The sequence below is a fragment of the Thalia democratica genome, chromosome 4, assembly GCF_965202585.1.
Source record: "Thalia democratica chromosome 4, ktThaDemo2.hap1.1, whole genome shotgun sequence".
In the NCBI taxonomy this organism is placed as follows: domain Eukaryota; kingdom Metazoa; phylum Chordata; class Thaliacea; order Salpida; family Salpidae; genus Thalia; species Thalia democratica.
This window is the reverse complement of record NC_139168.1, coordinates 12,669,402-12,687,995: the sequence shown is the minus strand read 5'-3', so window position 1 is coordinate 12,687,995 and position 18,594 is coordinate 12,669,402. Positions and strand designations below refer to the sequence as shown.

The 18,594-nt window shown below is 29.9% G+C and overlaps 1 protein-coding gene across 1 annotated transcript; it reads right to left on the bottom strand.

Moving 5' to 3' along the window:
- Positions 1–1,169: 1,169 nt before the first annotated feature.
- LOC145834128 (protein-glutamine gamma-glutamyltransferase E-like) lies at positions 1,170–15,865 on the bottom strand. Its single transcript, XM_082941484.1, has 15 exons — positions 15,696–15,865; positions 10,360–10,545; positions 8,657–8,780; positions 8,014–8,150; positions 7,329–7,576; positions 6,817–6,988; positions 6,367–6,485; positions 5,889–6,031; positions 5,625–5,703; positions 4,848–5,004; positions 4,292–4,455; positions 3,604–3,733; positions 2,557–2,720; positions 2,096–2,223; positions 1,170–1,680 (listed from the first exon to the last, which is right to left on the bottom strand). Exons 1-15 carry the CDS (start codon positions 15,838–15,840, stop codon positions 1,539–1,541), a joined length of 2,238 nt encoding a protein of 745 aa, XP_082797610.1. The 5' UTR covers positions 15,841–15,865; the 3' UTR covers positions 1,170–1,538.
- Positions 15,866–18,594: the final 2,729 nt, after the last annotated feature.

Genomic DNA, 18,594 nt, shown 5'->3' with positions numbered 1-18,594 from the left:
AATGGCCTTAACTTTTCATAAGTGTTTAATGCTTTATCCGAAACTAAAAAGTAAAAAAGTACGAAACTCAAAGTATAAAAGCATTTGTATATTTCAAAATACTTTAAAAGTTTCCAGCTTTTTAAACTAAGGTAACTAATATCAGTTTATAATCGTTTTAAATACTTACCAAGGTTGCACAAACGAATGTTTGATGTTTTGTTCCACTTAAATGTTTCTTTTAAAAATATCCTTTTAAGAGTATATTTTTATTATTGTAGCTTTTTTAATTTTTTTTCTTTTTCTACTAGTGTTCATACTACTTTATCAAAAACTAAGTCTTTTAAAAGTACTAAATACAAAGTTTAAAAGCACTTGTTTGTAGTAAAATATTTCAAGTTTGTAGTTGTTGTATATGTGTAACTGAACACCAAACTGTTTTTCATATACTACTAATTCTGCTCAAACTAATTTTAAAAGATTAATTAGTCTACCAATAAGACTTAGTTTGTTTAGCTCGTCTTACTTACAAAAACCACTTTGATTTGTAACCTAAACTGTTATTAGTATTCTTTTGTGAGAGAGTTAATTTATTTAAACTATTTTAAGTATCAAATAAAAAAATAAGTTAAGTTTTTTAAATTATATTGGTAAAAAGTTAAACTTTTGGAATTTATCGTGTTCAGCAAATTAATTTTGATTGTAGTTTTTTAGTTATTATTTTATAACAGTATTTTCTATACATTTAGGATAAGTAACAGTTTAGTTTTAAATAAATTTTATTATTTGAAATTTATAATGAAAAACTAATATCTAAGATATCATACCTCTCGTTTTTATGAGATCGATTTTAAATGTTATTTCAAATATCTATTCTAAATTATAAAAAACTGTTTTAGATCATTTTGCAATTATACTTTTTAGACTCTCATAAGTAACTATGTTGGTTTTGTTTTATTTGATTTATCTGGTTCTGTAAATAAGATTATTATAAACTGTAAACTTATAAAGTTAAGGTACTCGTGGCAACATTGAGAACCTTAAAATTGTGTAAGTTATATATAGCTTAATTTTTTAGCTTATATCCTTACATCAATAGACTAGATTTTTGATAATCCAAGTTATTTCATAAATAAGATCTAGCTTTTATTATTACTACTTTGAATACTATTTACGAAGTTATTACAAATACAACCTATACATACTTTATTAGTAACATGCTTGCCACAATTTTGAAAAACACGAAACAATATAATGAATATAGTTATAATGAAGTAAATTTTAATAAATTATTACTTTTTTTTTAAATATAAAAGTTAAAGTATGCTGTAAACTGTCAAATACATGTTTTCTTAAAAAAATATGTTAAAGCGGGTTAGGGTAAACACAATAAAACGATTTCATGCAAAGTTAGATTTAAGCTAATTTGAGTTTAAGCTTTTTAAAATAAACAAAATAAAAACAAAATTCATGCACAACAATTTTTCTGAGTAAATATGCCAGCAGATACTTCACTGGACGCCAACTTGACACTTTTAATGGATGTCAACTTGACACTTTTACTGGATGTCAACCTGACACTTGGTCTTGATGCTGGACAGCTCCTTGCTCTGGAAGTTGCCCACCACCTTCACCTTTCCCTTCCTCGTCCCGTTCACCTCCACCGTTCCGCTCATCTTGCCGTTCGCCACTATCGGGTTCCTGGGTTTTGAAATTTTTTGGTTGAAAATTTGTGTCAGTGACTAACTGTGTTTAAAGTTTTTAAAGAATTGAAGTACATACTTAGATGACAAAAGATACTATGCACGTTCAAAAAGTATACAGCTGTCCAATCAGTTATTTTAATTTAATAAACTGTAGAAAGTAAAAAATAAAATACATGTCTCATTTATTGAAGCATCTAAAACTGTTAGTTTTTTTATTGATGTACGTATAAAAATATAAAAAATTCTAATTTAATTATATTATACTTTTGCTTAGTAATTAAGTTTATTAAATTGTGTAAAATAAATAGAAAAAGCAGCAAATGTATCATGTTGCCAATTTTCAGTTATTTGAATTTAAAGTTCTTAAAAGTTTTCTATCTTACAAGCAATAACAATTATAAATAACAAACGTGAAGTCAACTTCTCCGTCAAGTCCGACTCCCTCTAGTGTCAGCTTGCAGTGGCTCAGCGCGATCGGAAACGGGTTAGTGACGTCATACTTGAATGAGAATTTACCCTGCTTCGCTTGAGTCGGTCCCTTTAAAATGTTTTATTATGATTAAAAATGACCATCTAAACTAAGCTGAAACTACTTTTTTTTTATACAAACTTAGATAAATTAAAAAAGCAAAAGTTATATTGTAAGTCTAAATAAAACTTTTGTTGTTAATAAATTTGAGTTTTATTGTTTAATAATTAAACAAAAAGCACAGCAGAAGCTAATAAATAAAGTAAAAAAAGAACTTTTTATTTATTTTCAGCTAACAACAAAGGTTGTATATGTTTTTCTAACAAATAATAAAACAAATTGACACTTTAAAAAACAAGCTTAAAAACACAAACTATGTTTACTACTGATGTAACAACTAACGCAAATGGTGAGAACTTTTGGATGCTTGAGCACCGTGGAACCGGTGTCCAGGTACATGTCGTTTGTTTTGAGGTTCTTCACGGAAGTGACGCACCGGAAGCTGTTGCAGGGCGAAATAACGAAACCGTACTCGGCGAAAGAAGCGGTGACGTCAAATTGAACGTCTGTGGGGTTCAATAAAAAAAAGAATAAAACACTAATACAAATTTATCAAGTTTGGTGGTAATTTTTGTTTTAATTTACTTTTAAATATCCAGATATACAGCTTTGTTTATTTTAGTGAAATCAATTTTCTCAAAGCAGCAATGTCGCACTGAATGTCGGTAAAGTTTGTATAAAATAATACTGATACAAAACTACCAAAGTTATTATGATACTAAATGAAGTTTAAGCAGATATGTTTTGATATTTTTTAAAATTCAGATATAGAGTTTTTGTTTTTTGTATTGAGTACTATTTTAACATTATTAAATGTATTTTCAAAAAATCTAGTTACACAAGCTGCTTCAGTGTTTAAGCTAAGCTTTTGTTAGCATGATTGTTAATTAAAAAAGTTTTAATTACGCTAATAAGTAGTAACTATACTGATTTGTTGTAATATGTTTTAAAACATTTAAATCAATCTATTTTATCAATTGTAAACAAGTTAGGAAAAGTGTATGTGCATACATTGTTTACTTTATGAATTTTTTAGCTTGTAGGATGTATAAATCTTATACTTAAACTTGTATTAAGTAACGTTTTGTCTTACAACTATACTCCATTAAAAAGAATTTCCACAAAAAGTTTTTTAACTTAATTAACCTTAAAGAGTAAAGTAAAAGATAAACTTTCAAATAAGTAAACTATATAAAAACTTAGGCTTTAAAAACTATTTTAGCTTAAAGTACATTTAAAAATAAATTCATAAATTTCTTTTTATTCTGCTTAGCGTTGATCACCTACTTCTCAACCACCTCAATGAAGCTACTAATATGAGAAACTCATTGAAAAACAAACTTATTACTGTTAAATATTACTGAAAAAAATTATTCAAAAAATTCTCACTCTGCTTGGCGTTGATCACTTTGTTCTCGACGACCTGCTTCACTCCGGACTTCCTCTTCCCGGTGTAGAACATGCTCTCAATCCTGCTGGTGATCTTGCACTCCTGAGCAGCCGATGTAGTGTTCAGCACCTGAAACGTTGAATACATAAAAATGTAAAAAGTTTAACACTTGTTAGTATTCTATTTTTTTTTTAATTTCTTGTTTAGCTTTTTCTTAGACTTTTTGAAACCATTGCTTTCTTAACCTTAAGAAGTTTAACTTTTAGCCCATCGAAGACGTTCACAAGAAATTTTTTTTTTTTTTGGATTTTTTACATAAAAGTTCTGGTTGAAATTAAAGGATGCATTCTATGAAACAAGTAATATTACTGCTTTCTTTATCACTTGATAAATTTACTGAAGCTGATCGTTAAAAACAAAAAAAAAACTTACCATATGTACAACCTTTTACTTAATTCATTTTAAATTTATTAAAATAATTAACAAGATAAAAATCTCTTTATTGAATTAATTTTTTAGCATATTCTAAACAACAAAAAAATATTTTACAAGTATGTACTAACATTAACACGGCTTTAACAAGAAAGTAAAAATAACATATATAACTTGTGTTTATGTACAAGTTCTTTACAGAACTTATTTCTAACGTTTTAATGACATTCTCAACACTGTTTACCAACAACTCACATTGACAGTGAAGACAATTGGTTGCCCGGTGACGAACTTGGGCTGCTTGGGGTGGATGGTTATTTGTATGGGTCCTTCCTTGTGCATTTGGAACTTGTTGTGCCACTTGGGCTGCTTGCCCCTCAACTTGGCCTTCTCCATGGCGTCACGCTCCTCCTTTGTTCCTGGGTTTATTTGAAGTTGAATAAAATAAATCAAGAGTGATTGGTTGGTGAATTCAAGAAAAAGTAATGTTTGTAAGAAGATAGAAATTTTCTTTAAGTTATTGTCAATAATCTTGTTTGTGTTTTATTAAGTTTATTGAAGCTACTTGATAGTTGAGTTTATTTTTTAAGCAGTTACATGTTTAATGTTTTTGCTCTGAATTAAAAGAAGCAAAGTACACTAGATTAAGTTTCTTATCTTGTGTTGAATTGTTACAAAAAGTTTTTAATTGACTTTATTGACAACCAAATTAATGTAACCCTATTTTACGCAGACCTTCAAGACTCAGTGATTTTTTTACGATGGTGCTTACCTCTGAAAGTGCGTACCATATAAAAGACAAAATACAAACCTTCATCGAACTTGTACAGGTTGGTGACGTCCAACCTCTTGAAGGCTCCCACCGCCTTCGTGCTGATCTTCTTCCCGCACTTCCTTGTGTCCTTCTTCAGCATCTTCACGATCTTGTCGCTCTCGTTCAACTGCCACTTGCACTCGTCCGCGTTCACCTGGTTAAATTTAGTTTAATTATTAAAAATTTTATTAAAGCTACAAAAATATTTTTAGTTGTATTTCATCGCTCTGTGTTATCTTTCAAATTTTTATTGTATCTAGAGAGCCGTTTTTCTGCGAAACGTCGTTATACAGATAAAGAAAAAAAAGTTGTGTATGTATTGTGTTTACCTGGTGGCGTAATTAGTTAAGTTTATTTAATTTTTAAGTTGTTTGAGTTGTTTTATATGCTGATAAATTATAGGCTTCAGTTTTGTTTTAAATTTTTTTTAGCAAACAATTTCACACTCACCTGGTTGATTCGTTACAATTTAGCTTAGTTTGCAGTATTTAAATTGAAGCTGATACTGATATATACAATATTGGTTGATAGATTAGTATTTAGTTTGGTTTAAAATCTTTTAGTTTGAATATTTAAACGAAGTTATTAAAAAATAGAACAAAAATTATTTTTAAGCCCTTAATTTGAAAAGCTCAAACTATAAATGTTTCTAAACTACTATTATTATTTTATTTAATTTTTTGGCTATTTTTTTAAACGCTTTACACACAATCAAGTTTCTGAAAGCTCTTTAACCTAATAAATATTTAAACGATAAAAAATAAATAAATGAACCTCGCCGAACAAGAAGTCGGTATCGTAACCGATGTTGACCTCTCCTCTCTTGATGGCCAGTAAAGGAGATGGCCCGCACCTGAAAATAAAAACAGTAATCAAGGATCATAGTTATATATACAAATTCAAAAAATCATTTATAGTTTTTACAGAGTACTACTTGTTGTATTGTTACATTCCAAACAATTAACTTTTTACATGTGTTTTTTTAGCAATCTAACATTTTTGATCGTTTGCATTTTTTTTTTTGAAAAAGTCCCTCACCTGAAAACCTTGCCGGATTTCTCCTGGGGGGTCCCGTCCACGGCCTGCCACCCGTCGTACTCGCTTCCGTGGGTGAGGTCGGACCTTTTCATCCACGCCTCGTTCCAAACGTGGAAGTTCCACATCGAGTCGTTGCCTCCGAACTGTATGGAAGTTTTTATTATTATTGATTTTAGAAGAAGTTTAAAGAGTTTTTTAAAGTATTTGAAACATTTTTAAAAACCTTTGTTTTTCACCCGCAAAACAACTTAGTTAAACAACACTACATAATTTGTAACCTCGCTATTTTCCGATCCATTTTCGTAGAAGAACTTGTCAAGTGACATGTTGAACAAATAAACTAAATAAATATATATATATATATATATGTATTATGAATTACCTCGCTGTTTTCCGACCCATCTTCGTAGAAGAACTTGTCAAGTGACATGTTGAACAAATAAACTAAATATATATATATATATGTATTATGAATTACCTCGCTATTTTCCGACCCATCCTCGTAGAAAAATTTGTCCAATGACATGTTGAACTCGGTGTCGTGAGCCGAGTTGAAGTTTGTCACCGTTCTGCCAGGGATACCAATTGCTCTGAGGGCTGAAATTAAAATGAAGACGTTTGAAACTATTTTGTAAAAAGTAATTTGTTAAGGTGATAATAATCTTGTGCTCGATCTATTTTTAAGCAAACTTTAAATTGAAATCAAACAAGTGTTTAAGATACTATAAAAAATAAATTGATTTATAATTTCATATTTAATGATAAAATCATAATACCTTTTTTACAAGCTGACCAGTTGTAAAAAAGGTCAAAAAATATTTAAAACCTTGTAACACAAAAATAAACATGACCGAAAATACAAAATATAACTGTTGTGGTAAAAACAAAAACTTATATCTCAAAGATTAATTATTTTTTACAAACTGACCGGTAGTGAAGAGGGCCGAGTAGACCCAGCACTGTCCCCACTTCACCGACCCCTTCTTGTTCCACTGCCGGAATATCTTGGCGCTGGCCGTCCACTGGGTGGGGGCGACCCCTCCGCTGAAATCGCTGCTCCAGTTTCCTACCAGCATTCCCTTGTCGTCGTTGCTGTTGATCTGTTTTTAGGGAATTTTTTAATAGTTTAATAATTTGAAATTTTTGTTCCCGAAGTTCTTTAAATTTCAAAATTTGCCAGATGTATCATGTTTTAATTTAATTATACATACTTTTATTATTTTTGTACTTTTGAAATTTATTGAAAATTTTTGACGAATTACTAATGTGTTTATTCAAAAATAAATGTTTTGCTTATACTTTAAGTTTACAACTAGAACCATGGCGAACATTAAAAAAAATTCAACTGCTAGGTGGTGCTAACTAGTCACAAATATCTTGGAAGATTACACCATTGTACAATCAAAATTAAACGTTTTACCTATTTAAATCAAAACGAACCATTGCGGACAGCACCCGGGACACGAACACGGGCGACCCGTGCATCTTGGTGGACTTGGCCGCGTTGGACTTCATGGTAGTGTCCTCGTTCAATAATCTGAAGGTGATGTCCAGTATGTCCTTTTCGAACTGTCCGAAGGTCCAGTGCATCTTGACGATCTTGTTCCAGCTCCCGGCGAAGATCAGCCCGTTCTCCTCCATGCAGTACTCCTGCCTCTCCGCCTCGTTCCCCATGTACACCTCGTCGTCTGATTGTTGTATTTAATTTGTTTGAATATTTTTATTACAATTTTTTTTTAATATGTATACATTAGAAGGTCTTTTCAGAGCCACATACACCTTGTAGTAATGAAATTTTATTATTATTTTCTTTTAATTAAAAAAATAAATATAATTCAGTTTTTTAAAGAGTTAAAATCGAGTCACAGTATTTTTGTTTAAGTGTGAAAACATGGAAAATGTGCAGTAGCAAATTGAGCAGGTGCCCACTGCCCAGTAGTGTCTTATTAAACGCTTTAAATATCAATGATAGCACTAAAGCTAAGGCAAAAACGAGTGTTTTTAAAAATAAATTACTTTTTTACGATATTTTATTTTTTTATATATACCATAAACTGTTAAAAATGTTTTATAAAACAGATAAACAGATATAAAATCATCTGTAACAAATTTATGCAAAACTAACTTTTGCTGAAGGGGTTGAACACCACCAGCACGTCAGGCATGACGTACCTCCTCGTGCACTCCTGACTTCCTGATTTGCTCCTGATCTCTGACGTCACGCTGTACCTTCCCACCATCGCATCGTTGGGGATGTTCACCCTTTAGTAGTTAAATAGGTCTTTAGAACAGAAAAACTTGTTACATTTACAAGACAATACTACACATTGGGAATATTAACCCTGTGCATTTTTTTTGTAGGCGTTTGAAAAGAAAAAAGAAAACAGTAAAGCTGAAGTTTTTATGCAAGTTTACTGTTTAATGCTCAGAAAAGCGCTGTTTTATACTTACTGTTGTTTGTTAATGTTTGTTAAGTAATTGGCAACATTAGGTTGTAGATTTGTAGATTAACTATTATAAAATAAGTTTTTAAACAGTTTTGTTGTAAGTGTTTATTTATACACCTACTTTTAAACTTTGTTTTATCAAAAAACAAAAGTAATTTTTTTCTGCCAGCAAATGTCTACACTTCAAAACATATTTCTATGAGAGTATAATTCTCACACTCATCTGAAATTTAAGTATTTTTTCTTACACTTTGTTCAATTAAAAACCAAAGTTTATTTTGTTTATTAAAGTATCAAGTTGAAATAGTGTTTTACGCTCACCTGATGGACACCCTCTTGTTGCCGTCGTCGTTGCCAAGCAACTGGCAACTCCACTTGTCCTCCTCAATCTTGCTCCCGGGGACCATCCTGATCTTGGTGCCCCCCATCTCGGTCGGGTTCTTGCCTGGAAACAAGTTGGAAAAAAAAATTAGAGTGGAAGAATTACGGGAAAAGTTAAAGCGCGAGTTTTGTAAGTAATAAGCATTTTTACTCGACACTTGTTTGTTTTAAATTCAAAAGTTTGTGTTAAATACTTTCAAACTTCAAAAGAAATATCTTTAATTAATTTTAAACAAGAGATTTTAGTGCTATAATAAAACAATTTATGTTACAGTTATGTTTTGATATTAGATAAATATCGCATTAAAGTAGAACACAATATCCTCAATTTTAAACAATTTCATAACCGTGGTGATTAAAAGTTTAAACTTTAAAGAGTTTGTATTTGATGAAAATGTTCTAGCACATTCATTAACAGATGATACTAAATTCACGTTCAAATAGTAAAAAGAACTTTTGAGCTAAAACTACTTAAGGACAACATCGTTTATAAAACTATGCTTAAACTGTAAAAAAAAACTTTTTAAATTTTACTTTGTAAGTTTTTACTTCAGATCACACTTAGTTAGTGCTGAATGTTTTTACTTGCCGTAAACAAGCTAAACACCAGGTTCAGGTGGTTTTTAACGCAAAAGCAAACAGCCAACCGAAATTAAATATTTATTTGTAATTTAAAAAGTTATTTCAGGACAAGCATAAAACAGTTGATAATAAAGTTATGTAGTATAAATAAATTAAACAATATTTATATAAAAATACATTTAAATTAAATATTCTCAAGCAAGCAACCAACTAAGAGTGAGCCCCATTGAGCTTCTTTTAAGGCCATAAGGTGGTTCCAAGATTTTTTTTACAAAAATTAACATTAGCTTTTATATGAAAGCTTTAAGTACAAACTACAAGCCAGTTTTTATAGAATTCAAAAATACTATTTAACTTTTGAGATATTCAATTTTTTGTAAAAAGTTTCCAATATAAACGTATGGACCGCAAATTTTTTAGGATCAATTTTCTTGGAAATTTTAAAATTCACTAAAAATCTATCTCCTCCTTCATTTTCAAGCAACCTTCTTCAAATTTTTAGGAAACATTCCTAATAATAAAAGAAAAAAACGTTACTTTAGAACTTTAATAACTTAAAAAAAAAATTATCACAAAAATTAAAAAAAAAGTGTTTTTTTTTTTCAAAAAAAAAAAATTTTTACAGATTTTTTTAAAAATTCCAAAGTAAAACTTTTTTATTTATTGTATAAAGATTAGACTTTGAAAGTTTGAAGAAGATTGCTTGAAAAATGTAGGAGAAGATAGATTTTAAATAAAAAAGTATTTTTTCGCTGTTTTAGTTTTCCCTTCCCATAAGGAACCTATTATGCGGCCCCGACTTTGACTGGTCGTATCTCAAAAAATAGTTTGAATTTTTTAAAACAATAAAAAGCATCTCGAAACTTAGAAAAAACTCTATAAAATAAGATCAACTTGTAAAAAACATGGTTTACCCCCCTATGGCCTTAATAATTTTAAACAAGTCATTTTGGTGCAATCATTAAACAGTTGGTGTAATACTTATATCTAAATAGTAGTTTTATCAATTAAGTAAAATTTTATGAATATGGTACAAAACTAAAACACATCATGTAACCAACCGAGAGTGAACTCCATGACGATGGCGTCCTTGGACGCGTCATAGCTCCTGTTCTTGAAGTTGACGTACAGGTCGAATGCCTGACTCCTCCTGACGACCAGGTCCTTGTTGACGTACTTGTCCGTGTGGTGGGCCTTAGTGTTGGTGGATTTCTGGTAGTCGCAGCTTAGGTACTTCAGGTAGTAACCTGTAGTGTTTGGTTTTAAGTACTGGTCATAGCGGTTGATAAAGTAAAGCGCTTCAAGTAAAATTTTAATTGAAGTTATTTTTGTTTAATTTTTTTTTTGTGTTGGAGTATGTCTGGTAGTCGCAGCTTAGGTACTTCAGGTAGTAACCTGTGGTGTTTGGTTTTAAGTACTGGTCATAGCGGTTGATAAAGTAAAGCGCTTCAAGTAAAATTTTAATTGAAGTTATTTTTGTTTAATTTTTTTTTTGTGTTGGAGTATGTCTGGTAGTCGCAGCTTAGGTACTTCAGGTAGTAACCTGTGGTGTTTGGTTTTAAGTACTGGTCATAGCGGTTGATAAAGTAAAGCGCTTCAAGTAAAATTTTAATTGAAGTTATTTTTGTTTAATTTTTTTTTTGTGTTGGAGTATGTCTGGTAGTCGCAGCTTAGGTACTTCAGGTAGTAACCTGTGGTGTTTGGTTTTAAGTACTGGTCATAGCGGTTGATAAAGTAAAGCGCTTCAAGTAAAATTTTAATTGAAGTTATTTTTGTTTAATTTTTTTTTTGTGTTGGAGTATGTCTGGTAGTCGCAGCTTAGGTACTTCAGGTAGTAACCTGTGGTGTTTGGTTTTAAGTACTGGTCATAGCGGTTGATAAAGTAAAGCGCTTCAAGTAAAATTTTAATTGAAGTTATTTTTGTTTAATTTTTTTTTGTGTTGGAGTATGTCTGGTAGTCGCAGCTTAGGTACTTCAGGTAGTAACCTGTGGTGTTTGGTTTTAAGTACTGGTCATAGCGGTTGATAAAGTAAAGCGCTTCAAGTAAAATTTTAATTGAAGTTATTTTTGTTTAATTTTTTTTTTGTGTTGGAGTATGTCTGGTAGTCGCAGCTTAGGTACTTCAGGTAGTAACCTGTGGTGTTTGGTTTTAAGTACTGGTCATAGCGGTTGATAAAGTAAAGCGCTTCAAGTAAAATTTTAATTGAAGTTATTTTTGTTTAATTTTTTTTTGTGTTGGAGTATGTCTGGTAGTCGCAGCTTAGGTACTTCAGGTAGTAACCTGTGGTGTTTGGTTTTAAGTACTGGTCATAGCGGTTGATAAAGTAAAGCGCTTCAAGTAAAATTTTAATTGAAGTTATTTTTGTTTAATTTTTTTTTTGTGTTGGAGTATGTCTGGTAGTCGCAGCTTAGGTACTTCAGGTAGTAACCTGTGGTGTTTGGTTTTAAGTACTGGTCATAGCGGTTGATAAAGTAAAGCGCTTCAAGTAAAATTTTAATTGAAGTTATTTTTGTTTAATTTTTTTTTGTGTTGGAGTATGTCTGGTAGTCGCAGCTTAGGTACTTCAGGTAGTAACCTGTGGTGTTTGGTTTTAAGTACTGGTCATAGCGGTTGATAAAGTAAAGCGCTTCAAGTAAAATTTTAATTGAAGTTATTTTTGTTTAATTTTTTTTTTGTGTTGGAGTATGTCTGGTAGTCGCAGCTTTGGTACTTCAGGTAGTAACCTGTGGTGTTTGGTTTTAAGTACTGGTCATAGCGGTTGATAAAGTAAAGCGCTTCAAGTAAAATTTTAATTGAAGTTATTTTTGTTTAATTTTTTTTTTGTGTTGGAGTATGTCTGGTAGTCGCAGCTTAGGTACTTCAGGTAGTAACCTGTGGTGTTTGGTTTTAAGTACTGGTCATAGCGGTTGATAAAGTAAAGCGCTTCAAGTAAAATTTTAATTGAAGTTATTTTTGTTTAATTTTTTTTTGTGTTGGAGTATGTCTGGTAGTCGCAGCTTAGGTACTTCAGGTAGTAACCTGTGGTGTTTGGTTTTAAGTACTGGTCATAGCGGTTGATAAAGTAAAGCGCTTCAAGTAAAATTTTAATTGAAGTTATTTTTGTTTAATTTTTTTTTTGTGTTGGAGTATGTCTGGTAGTCGCAGCTTTGGTACTTCAGGTAGTAACCTGTGGTGTTTGGTTTTAAGTACTGGTCATAGCGGTTGATAAAGTAAAGCGCTTCAAGTAAAATTTTAATTGAAGTTATTTTTGTTTAATTTTTTTTTTGTGTTGGAGTATGTCTGGTAGTCGCAGCTTAGGTACTTCAGGTAGTAACCTGTGGTGTTTGGTTTTAAGTACTGGTCATAGCGGTTGATAAAGTAAAGCGCTTCAAGTAAAATTTTAATTGAAGTTATTTTTGTTTAATTTTTTTTTGTGTTGGAGTATGTCTGGTAGTCGCAGCTTAGGTACTTCAGGTAGTAACCTGTGGTGTTTGGTTTTAAGTACTGGTCATAGCGGTTGATAAAGTAAAGCGCTTCAAGTAAAATTTTAATTGAAGTTATTTTTGTTTAATTTTTTTTTGTGTTGGAGTATGTCTGGTAGTCGCAGCTTTGGTACTTCAGGTAGTAACCTGTGGTGTTTGGTTTTAAGTACTGGTCATAGCGGTTGATAAAGTAAAGCGCTTCAAGTAAAATTTTAATTGAAGTTATTTTTGTTTAATTTTTTTTTTGTGTTGGAGTATGTCTGGTAGTCGCAGCTTAGGTACTTCAGGTAGTAACCTGTGGTGTTTGGTTTTAAGTACTGGTCATAGCGGTTGATAAAGTAAAGCGCTTCAAGTAAAATTTTAATTGAAGTTATTTTTGTTTAATTTTTTTTTGTGTTGGAGTATGTCTGGTAGTCGCAGCTTAGGTACTTCAGGTAGTAACCTGTGGTGTTTGGTTTTAAGTACTGGTCATAGCGGTTGATAAAGTAAAGCGCTTCAAGTAAAATTTTAATTGAAGTTATTTTTGTTTAATTTTTTTTTGTGTTGGAGTATGTCTGGTAGTCGCAGCTTAGGTACTTCAGGTAGTAACCTGTGGTGTTTGGTTTTAAGTACTGGTCATAGCGGTTGATAAAGTAAAGCGCTTCAAGTAAAATTTTAATTGAAGTTATTTTTGTTTAATTTTTTTTTTGTGTTGGAGTATGTCTGGTAGTCGCAGCTTAGGTACTTCAGGTAGTAACCTGTGGTGTTTGGTTTTAAGTACTGGTCATAGCGGTTGATAAAGTAAAGCGCTTCAAGTAAAATTTTAATTGAAGTTATTTTTGTTTAATTTTTTTTTTTGTGTTGGAGTATGTCTGGTAGTCGCAGCTTTGGTACTTCAGGTAGTAACCTGTGGTGTTTGGTTTTAAGTACTGGTCATAGCGGTTGATAAAGTAAAGCGCTTCAAGTAAAATTTTAATTGAAGTTATTTTTGTTTAATTTTTTTTTTTGTGTTGGAGTATGTCTGGTAGTCGCAGCTTAGGTACTTCAGGTAGTAACCTGTGGTGTTTGGTTTTAAGTACTGGTCATAGCGGTTGATAAAGTAAAGCGCTTCAAGTAAAATTTTAATTGAAGTTATTTTTGTTTAATTTTTTTTTGTGTTGGAGTATGTCTGGTAGTCGCAGCTTAGGTACTTCAGGTAGTAACCTGTGGTGTTTGGTTTTAAGTACTGGTCATAGCGGTTGATAAAGTAAAGCGCTTCAAGTAAAATTTTAATTGAAGTTATTTTTGTTTAATTTTTTTTTTGTGTTGGAGTATGTCTGGTAGTCGCAGCTTAGGTACTTCAGGTAGTAACCTGTGGTGTTTGGTTTTAAGTACTGGTCATAGCGGTTGATAAAGTAAAGCGCTTCAAGTAAAATTTTAATTGAAGTTATTTTTGTTTAATTTTTTTTTTGTGTTGGAGTATGTCTGGTAGTCGCAGCTTAGGTACTTCAGGTAGTAACCTGTGGTGTTTGGTTTTAAGTACTGGTCATAGCGGTTGATAAAGTAAAGCGCTTCAAGTAAAATTTTAATTGAAGTTATTTTTGTTTAATTTTTTTTTTGTGTTGGAGTATGTCTGGTAGTCGCAGCTTAGGTACTTCAGGTAGTAACCTGTGGTGTTTGGTTTTAAGTACTGGTCATAGCGGTTGATAAAGTAAAGCGCTTCAAGTAAAATTTTAATTGAAGTTATTTTTGTTTAATTTTTTTTTTGTGTTGGAGTATGTCTGGTAGTCGCAGCTTAGGTACTTCAGGTAGTAACCTGTGGTGTTTGGTTTTAAGTACTGGTCATAGCGGTTGATAAAGTAAAGCGCTTCAAGTAAAATTTTAATTGAAGTTATTTTTGTTTAATTTTTTTTTTGTGTTGGAGTATGTCTGGTAGTCGCAGCTTAGGTACTTCAGGTAGTAACCTGTGGTGTTTGGTTTTAAGTACTGGTCATAGCGGTTGATAAAGTAAAGCGCTTCAAGTAAAATTTTAATTGAAGTTATTTTTGTTTAATTTTTTTTTTGTGTTGGAGTATGTCTGGTAGTCGCAGCTTAGGTACTTCAGGTAGTAACCTGTGGTGTTTGGTTTTAAAAAGTAACTCTTAAAAGTGATAAAATTTGTGAACTACATGCTTATAGAGAATAAAATATTAAGTAAAATTTGATTTAAATTATTGTTACCTAAACACAGCTTACGTAATTCAGGTAATATAAATTTTTTAAAGTTGCCTTGGTTTTTAGATGAATTTTGTACGTTTAGTTATTATTTTGATTAAAGGTAGTTTTAAAGAGTATTCGTCAAAAACCACGTATAAATCATTTCGATCTATTTTCTTAGAAAAAGTTTTAAGTGTATTCGGTACTTCGAGTAGTAACCTGGAATTGAGTTTTATTAAGCAGTTGTTTTAAATAGAAATAGTAATTTATTATCTACATGCTTAAGGAGAATTTGAAAATATTAGTTTATTAAATAAAGTTTAACTGAAATTATTATTATACTAACTTACTGGACTTAAAAAATTTCTACATTTTCGTAAGATATTTTACGTAGTTTAGATATAACGCAAAGTATAAGTTTTTGATTATAAACGTAGATAAAAACCAACGTGTTAAATGTTTTCACTTATAAAACATAGTATTACTTATAAAACTGTTAAACATAAAGACAGTTTAAGTTATTCTTAAACAACTTGGCGTTGGTTATAACAAGTCTCCTTTTTCTTAGCTTAAAATTTAAACTTAACAAACTTAAACAAAAAACCAAGATCAATCAACTATTTCTTATTAATATTCTCTTGCTATTTATCTTTGCCTAATATTTATGTATTGTCACTAATAAGTTATGATTAGCATTGTTTAGGCGAAATAGTGTTGTTTACTTAGTGAAACATTGCTAAACAAACTAAAATAAAGTAAATAAATCAGAAAGATCAATTACTTGGAGTCGGTTTCTGCGGTTTCTGCTTCTTCTTCTTGTCCCACTCATTCACTCGCTCCTTTGTGACTTTCTTTTCGATGAAGCTGTCCAGCAGGTCCGGATTTTTCAGCAGCTTGTCCAGGTCAAAGTTTCCCCAGTCACCCATTTTCTTAAAACTCTTAAATTAAATTAACAACTATAATTTGTATTGTGTTTACAAAATATAAACGAAATAAAATAGATTTTAAATTAGGTAAAATAATTAGTATTAATTAAATCGCATGTCAATATTGTGTTAGATCCAGGTTTTTCAGAAGTTGTACCCAGGTCAAAATTTGCCTTGTTTTCTTTAAACACAATTAATAATGTTTAATATAAGTTGTTAAACGGAATTACTAGTTTATTCAGTTTGCAGTACTAAATAAATAAGCTTTTAGTTTTAATTTGATCTCAAGTTTTAATAAAATTTGTGTTTTAACAAAATAAATAAATTTGGTAAATTAAAAAAAAAAAAAAGACAACTCAACTAAGTTTTCAAATCGTTTATATTTGATGTTAAAAAATATTAAATATAAAACAAATAAAGCCGGCATAAAAGTTTGTTCAGTAAAAAATCTTTTTATTTATAAAAAACTTAAGTTTTGTACAAAATCGCGTTTTAAACAAAAAATACAAATCACTAATAGGCTATAATAAAAGTATTACCTATAAAGTAGAAAACGCTTGATTTATATCATGATTTTTTTTAAATATAAATGATACTTACCAACGTATATAAACTCCAAGTCCGTCCCACGCGATTTCCGGTTTTCTGTTTTTGTTTTTATTAATTTTTTTAATCTCAGTTTGTTTTTGTTTTTATTTATAAACAAAAACAAATTACGTAACTGACTAGTCAGTAATGACCTTTTACTTTAAAACAATTAAAAAAAAAGTTTTATTTTTAAGGCAATAAGAATTTTTTTATAGCACAACGAATTATATTGATAATTAACTGTGTTGCATTAGTAAAAAATTCAAAACAGAAACATTAATTTTCATTTTATAGAATAAAGAGAAAAAACGTTTAAGTAACGTATAGTTTGCTCCTTATATTTAGCTAATTTTACAACAAACTTACCTTAAGAAAAATAAAAAAGTATTTTATGTAAAATGGTTAAAAAAATAAACCATGGAGTACGTACTGTTCTTAATAAATAAATTTGTTTTGGTTTAAGTAAATTAACTTTTTTTTTTCATGAAAATCAAACATAAAATATTTAAAAAAGAAAGGTTTGTAATTATCATTTGTTTCACTTTGTAGTTAAATTTTTGACTTTTTGTATTTTTATTATTGGTTAGTGCTATTAAACAGTTTTTAGTCGATATCAAAAATGAATTGCACTTTTATGAACAACAGTAACTATTAAATTTTTAAAAATCTTTCTTAAAAACACAGTAAAAACATATGTTCTGATGAGACAGTTTAAATAAACAATTACCTACAAGTATAGAACAGACTTCAAAAAACCTATTTTCAGCTTGTGTTTAGGTTAATAAAATATAACCGCAAAGCTTTTGCCTTGAACGTTATTTTACAAAAGAACTTAACCAAAATGTTGAACCGTAAATTTAAATTTACTATACATTTACGATTAACACCAACTAGTTGAAAAAGCAATGAAATATATAGGTGATGTCGTGAAGACAATCAAACCGAAAAAAGCTTTGTTTAACTTATTAAATAATTATACAAAGTGTTTCAACAAACCTTCATGAGGTTAATAAAAAACTATTCTACTGTTTTGAACTACCTCAAGTAAGCTTTAAAAAGCTATACTTTCTACATTAAATGGAGTTTACAACAGAAGCTACATTTTTATTTCAAGTAGCTTGCAAACTCTAATAAAGATATTATTCTTTCTAGTTGATCATCAAGTTTTAAGAAGGCATGCAAAGCTTTATTCTGTTAACCATATATTTTTTTAATTAAATATTAGTATGTTTTTACAGTGATTTACCGTAAATAAACTTTTGGTATCAATTTTGATAATGTACTGTTATGTGATTTCAACTTATTAATTTTCTTAACTACCTGTAAACTTGACCAAAATAATTACTTTAGTTAAACAAAGGTTGTGCAAAAATTTTCATACCGTTATATATTATAGTTTTTGACCGAAACTTAGTTTGTCAAACAAATTCTTGAAAAATAAATTCAATATATCTCCTCTAGTAGTTGAGATCTCTTTATTTGTTTTCTTAAAACCAAAACATATAATATATCGTTATATATCAAAGTTTTTAAAGTTGTTTTTAATTGTCTCCAAAGCTTTGTTTTTTAGTAAAATAAATATCTACGATAAAGTAAAATCTTAAACCATCACCAAGTAACAGATAAGTTTTTAGCGTTTTCTTAAGTTAGTGTTGGAGTATTTATATAGCGTTAAATATTTTTAAGCGTATCATGTGCGTTACTGTGAAAAATTAAAGTGTTTTATTATTTTTTCCTTTTTTGCAATTTAAGTTTAAAATTCAAACATAGGCTAACGGTATAATTAAAAAAAAACTTTTCTTACAAAAAAAAAAATTTAAAACTATTTAGACCTAAAACAAAATTTTCAATGCAGTGCCGCTTATTTTAATAGCAAAACGTAAATTCGTTTTCAAAGCAGGTTCGGTACAAAAACAGCTTAAAACTATTAATTCTATGGTTCGTAGTTTTGTAAAACCAGAAGTAATTACAACAAATTTTTATGAGAAGATAGGCCAAGTAAAGTTAGTTTGCAGAAAAGTTTATTAGCAAAACTAAACGTTTTAAAGTTTGTAAGTAAGTTCTGAATTTTGAAAGCAATTACATATTTTGGTTTTTAGTTTTATATTTTTTCATTGTTTTCTTGTAGTATTTGTTTCAAAACAAACTTTTTCACAAAACTTTAAA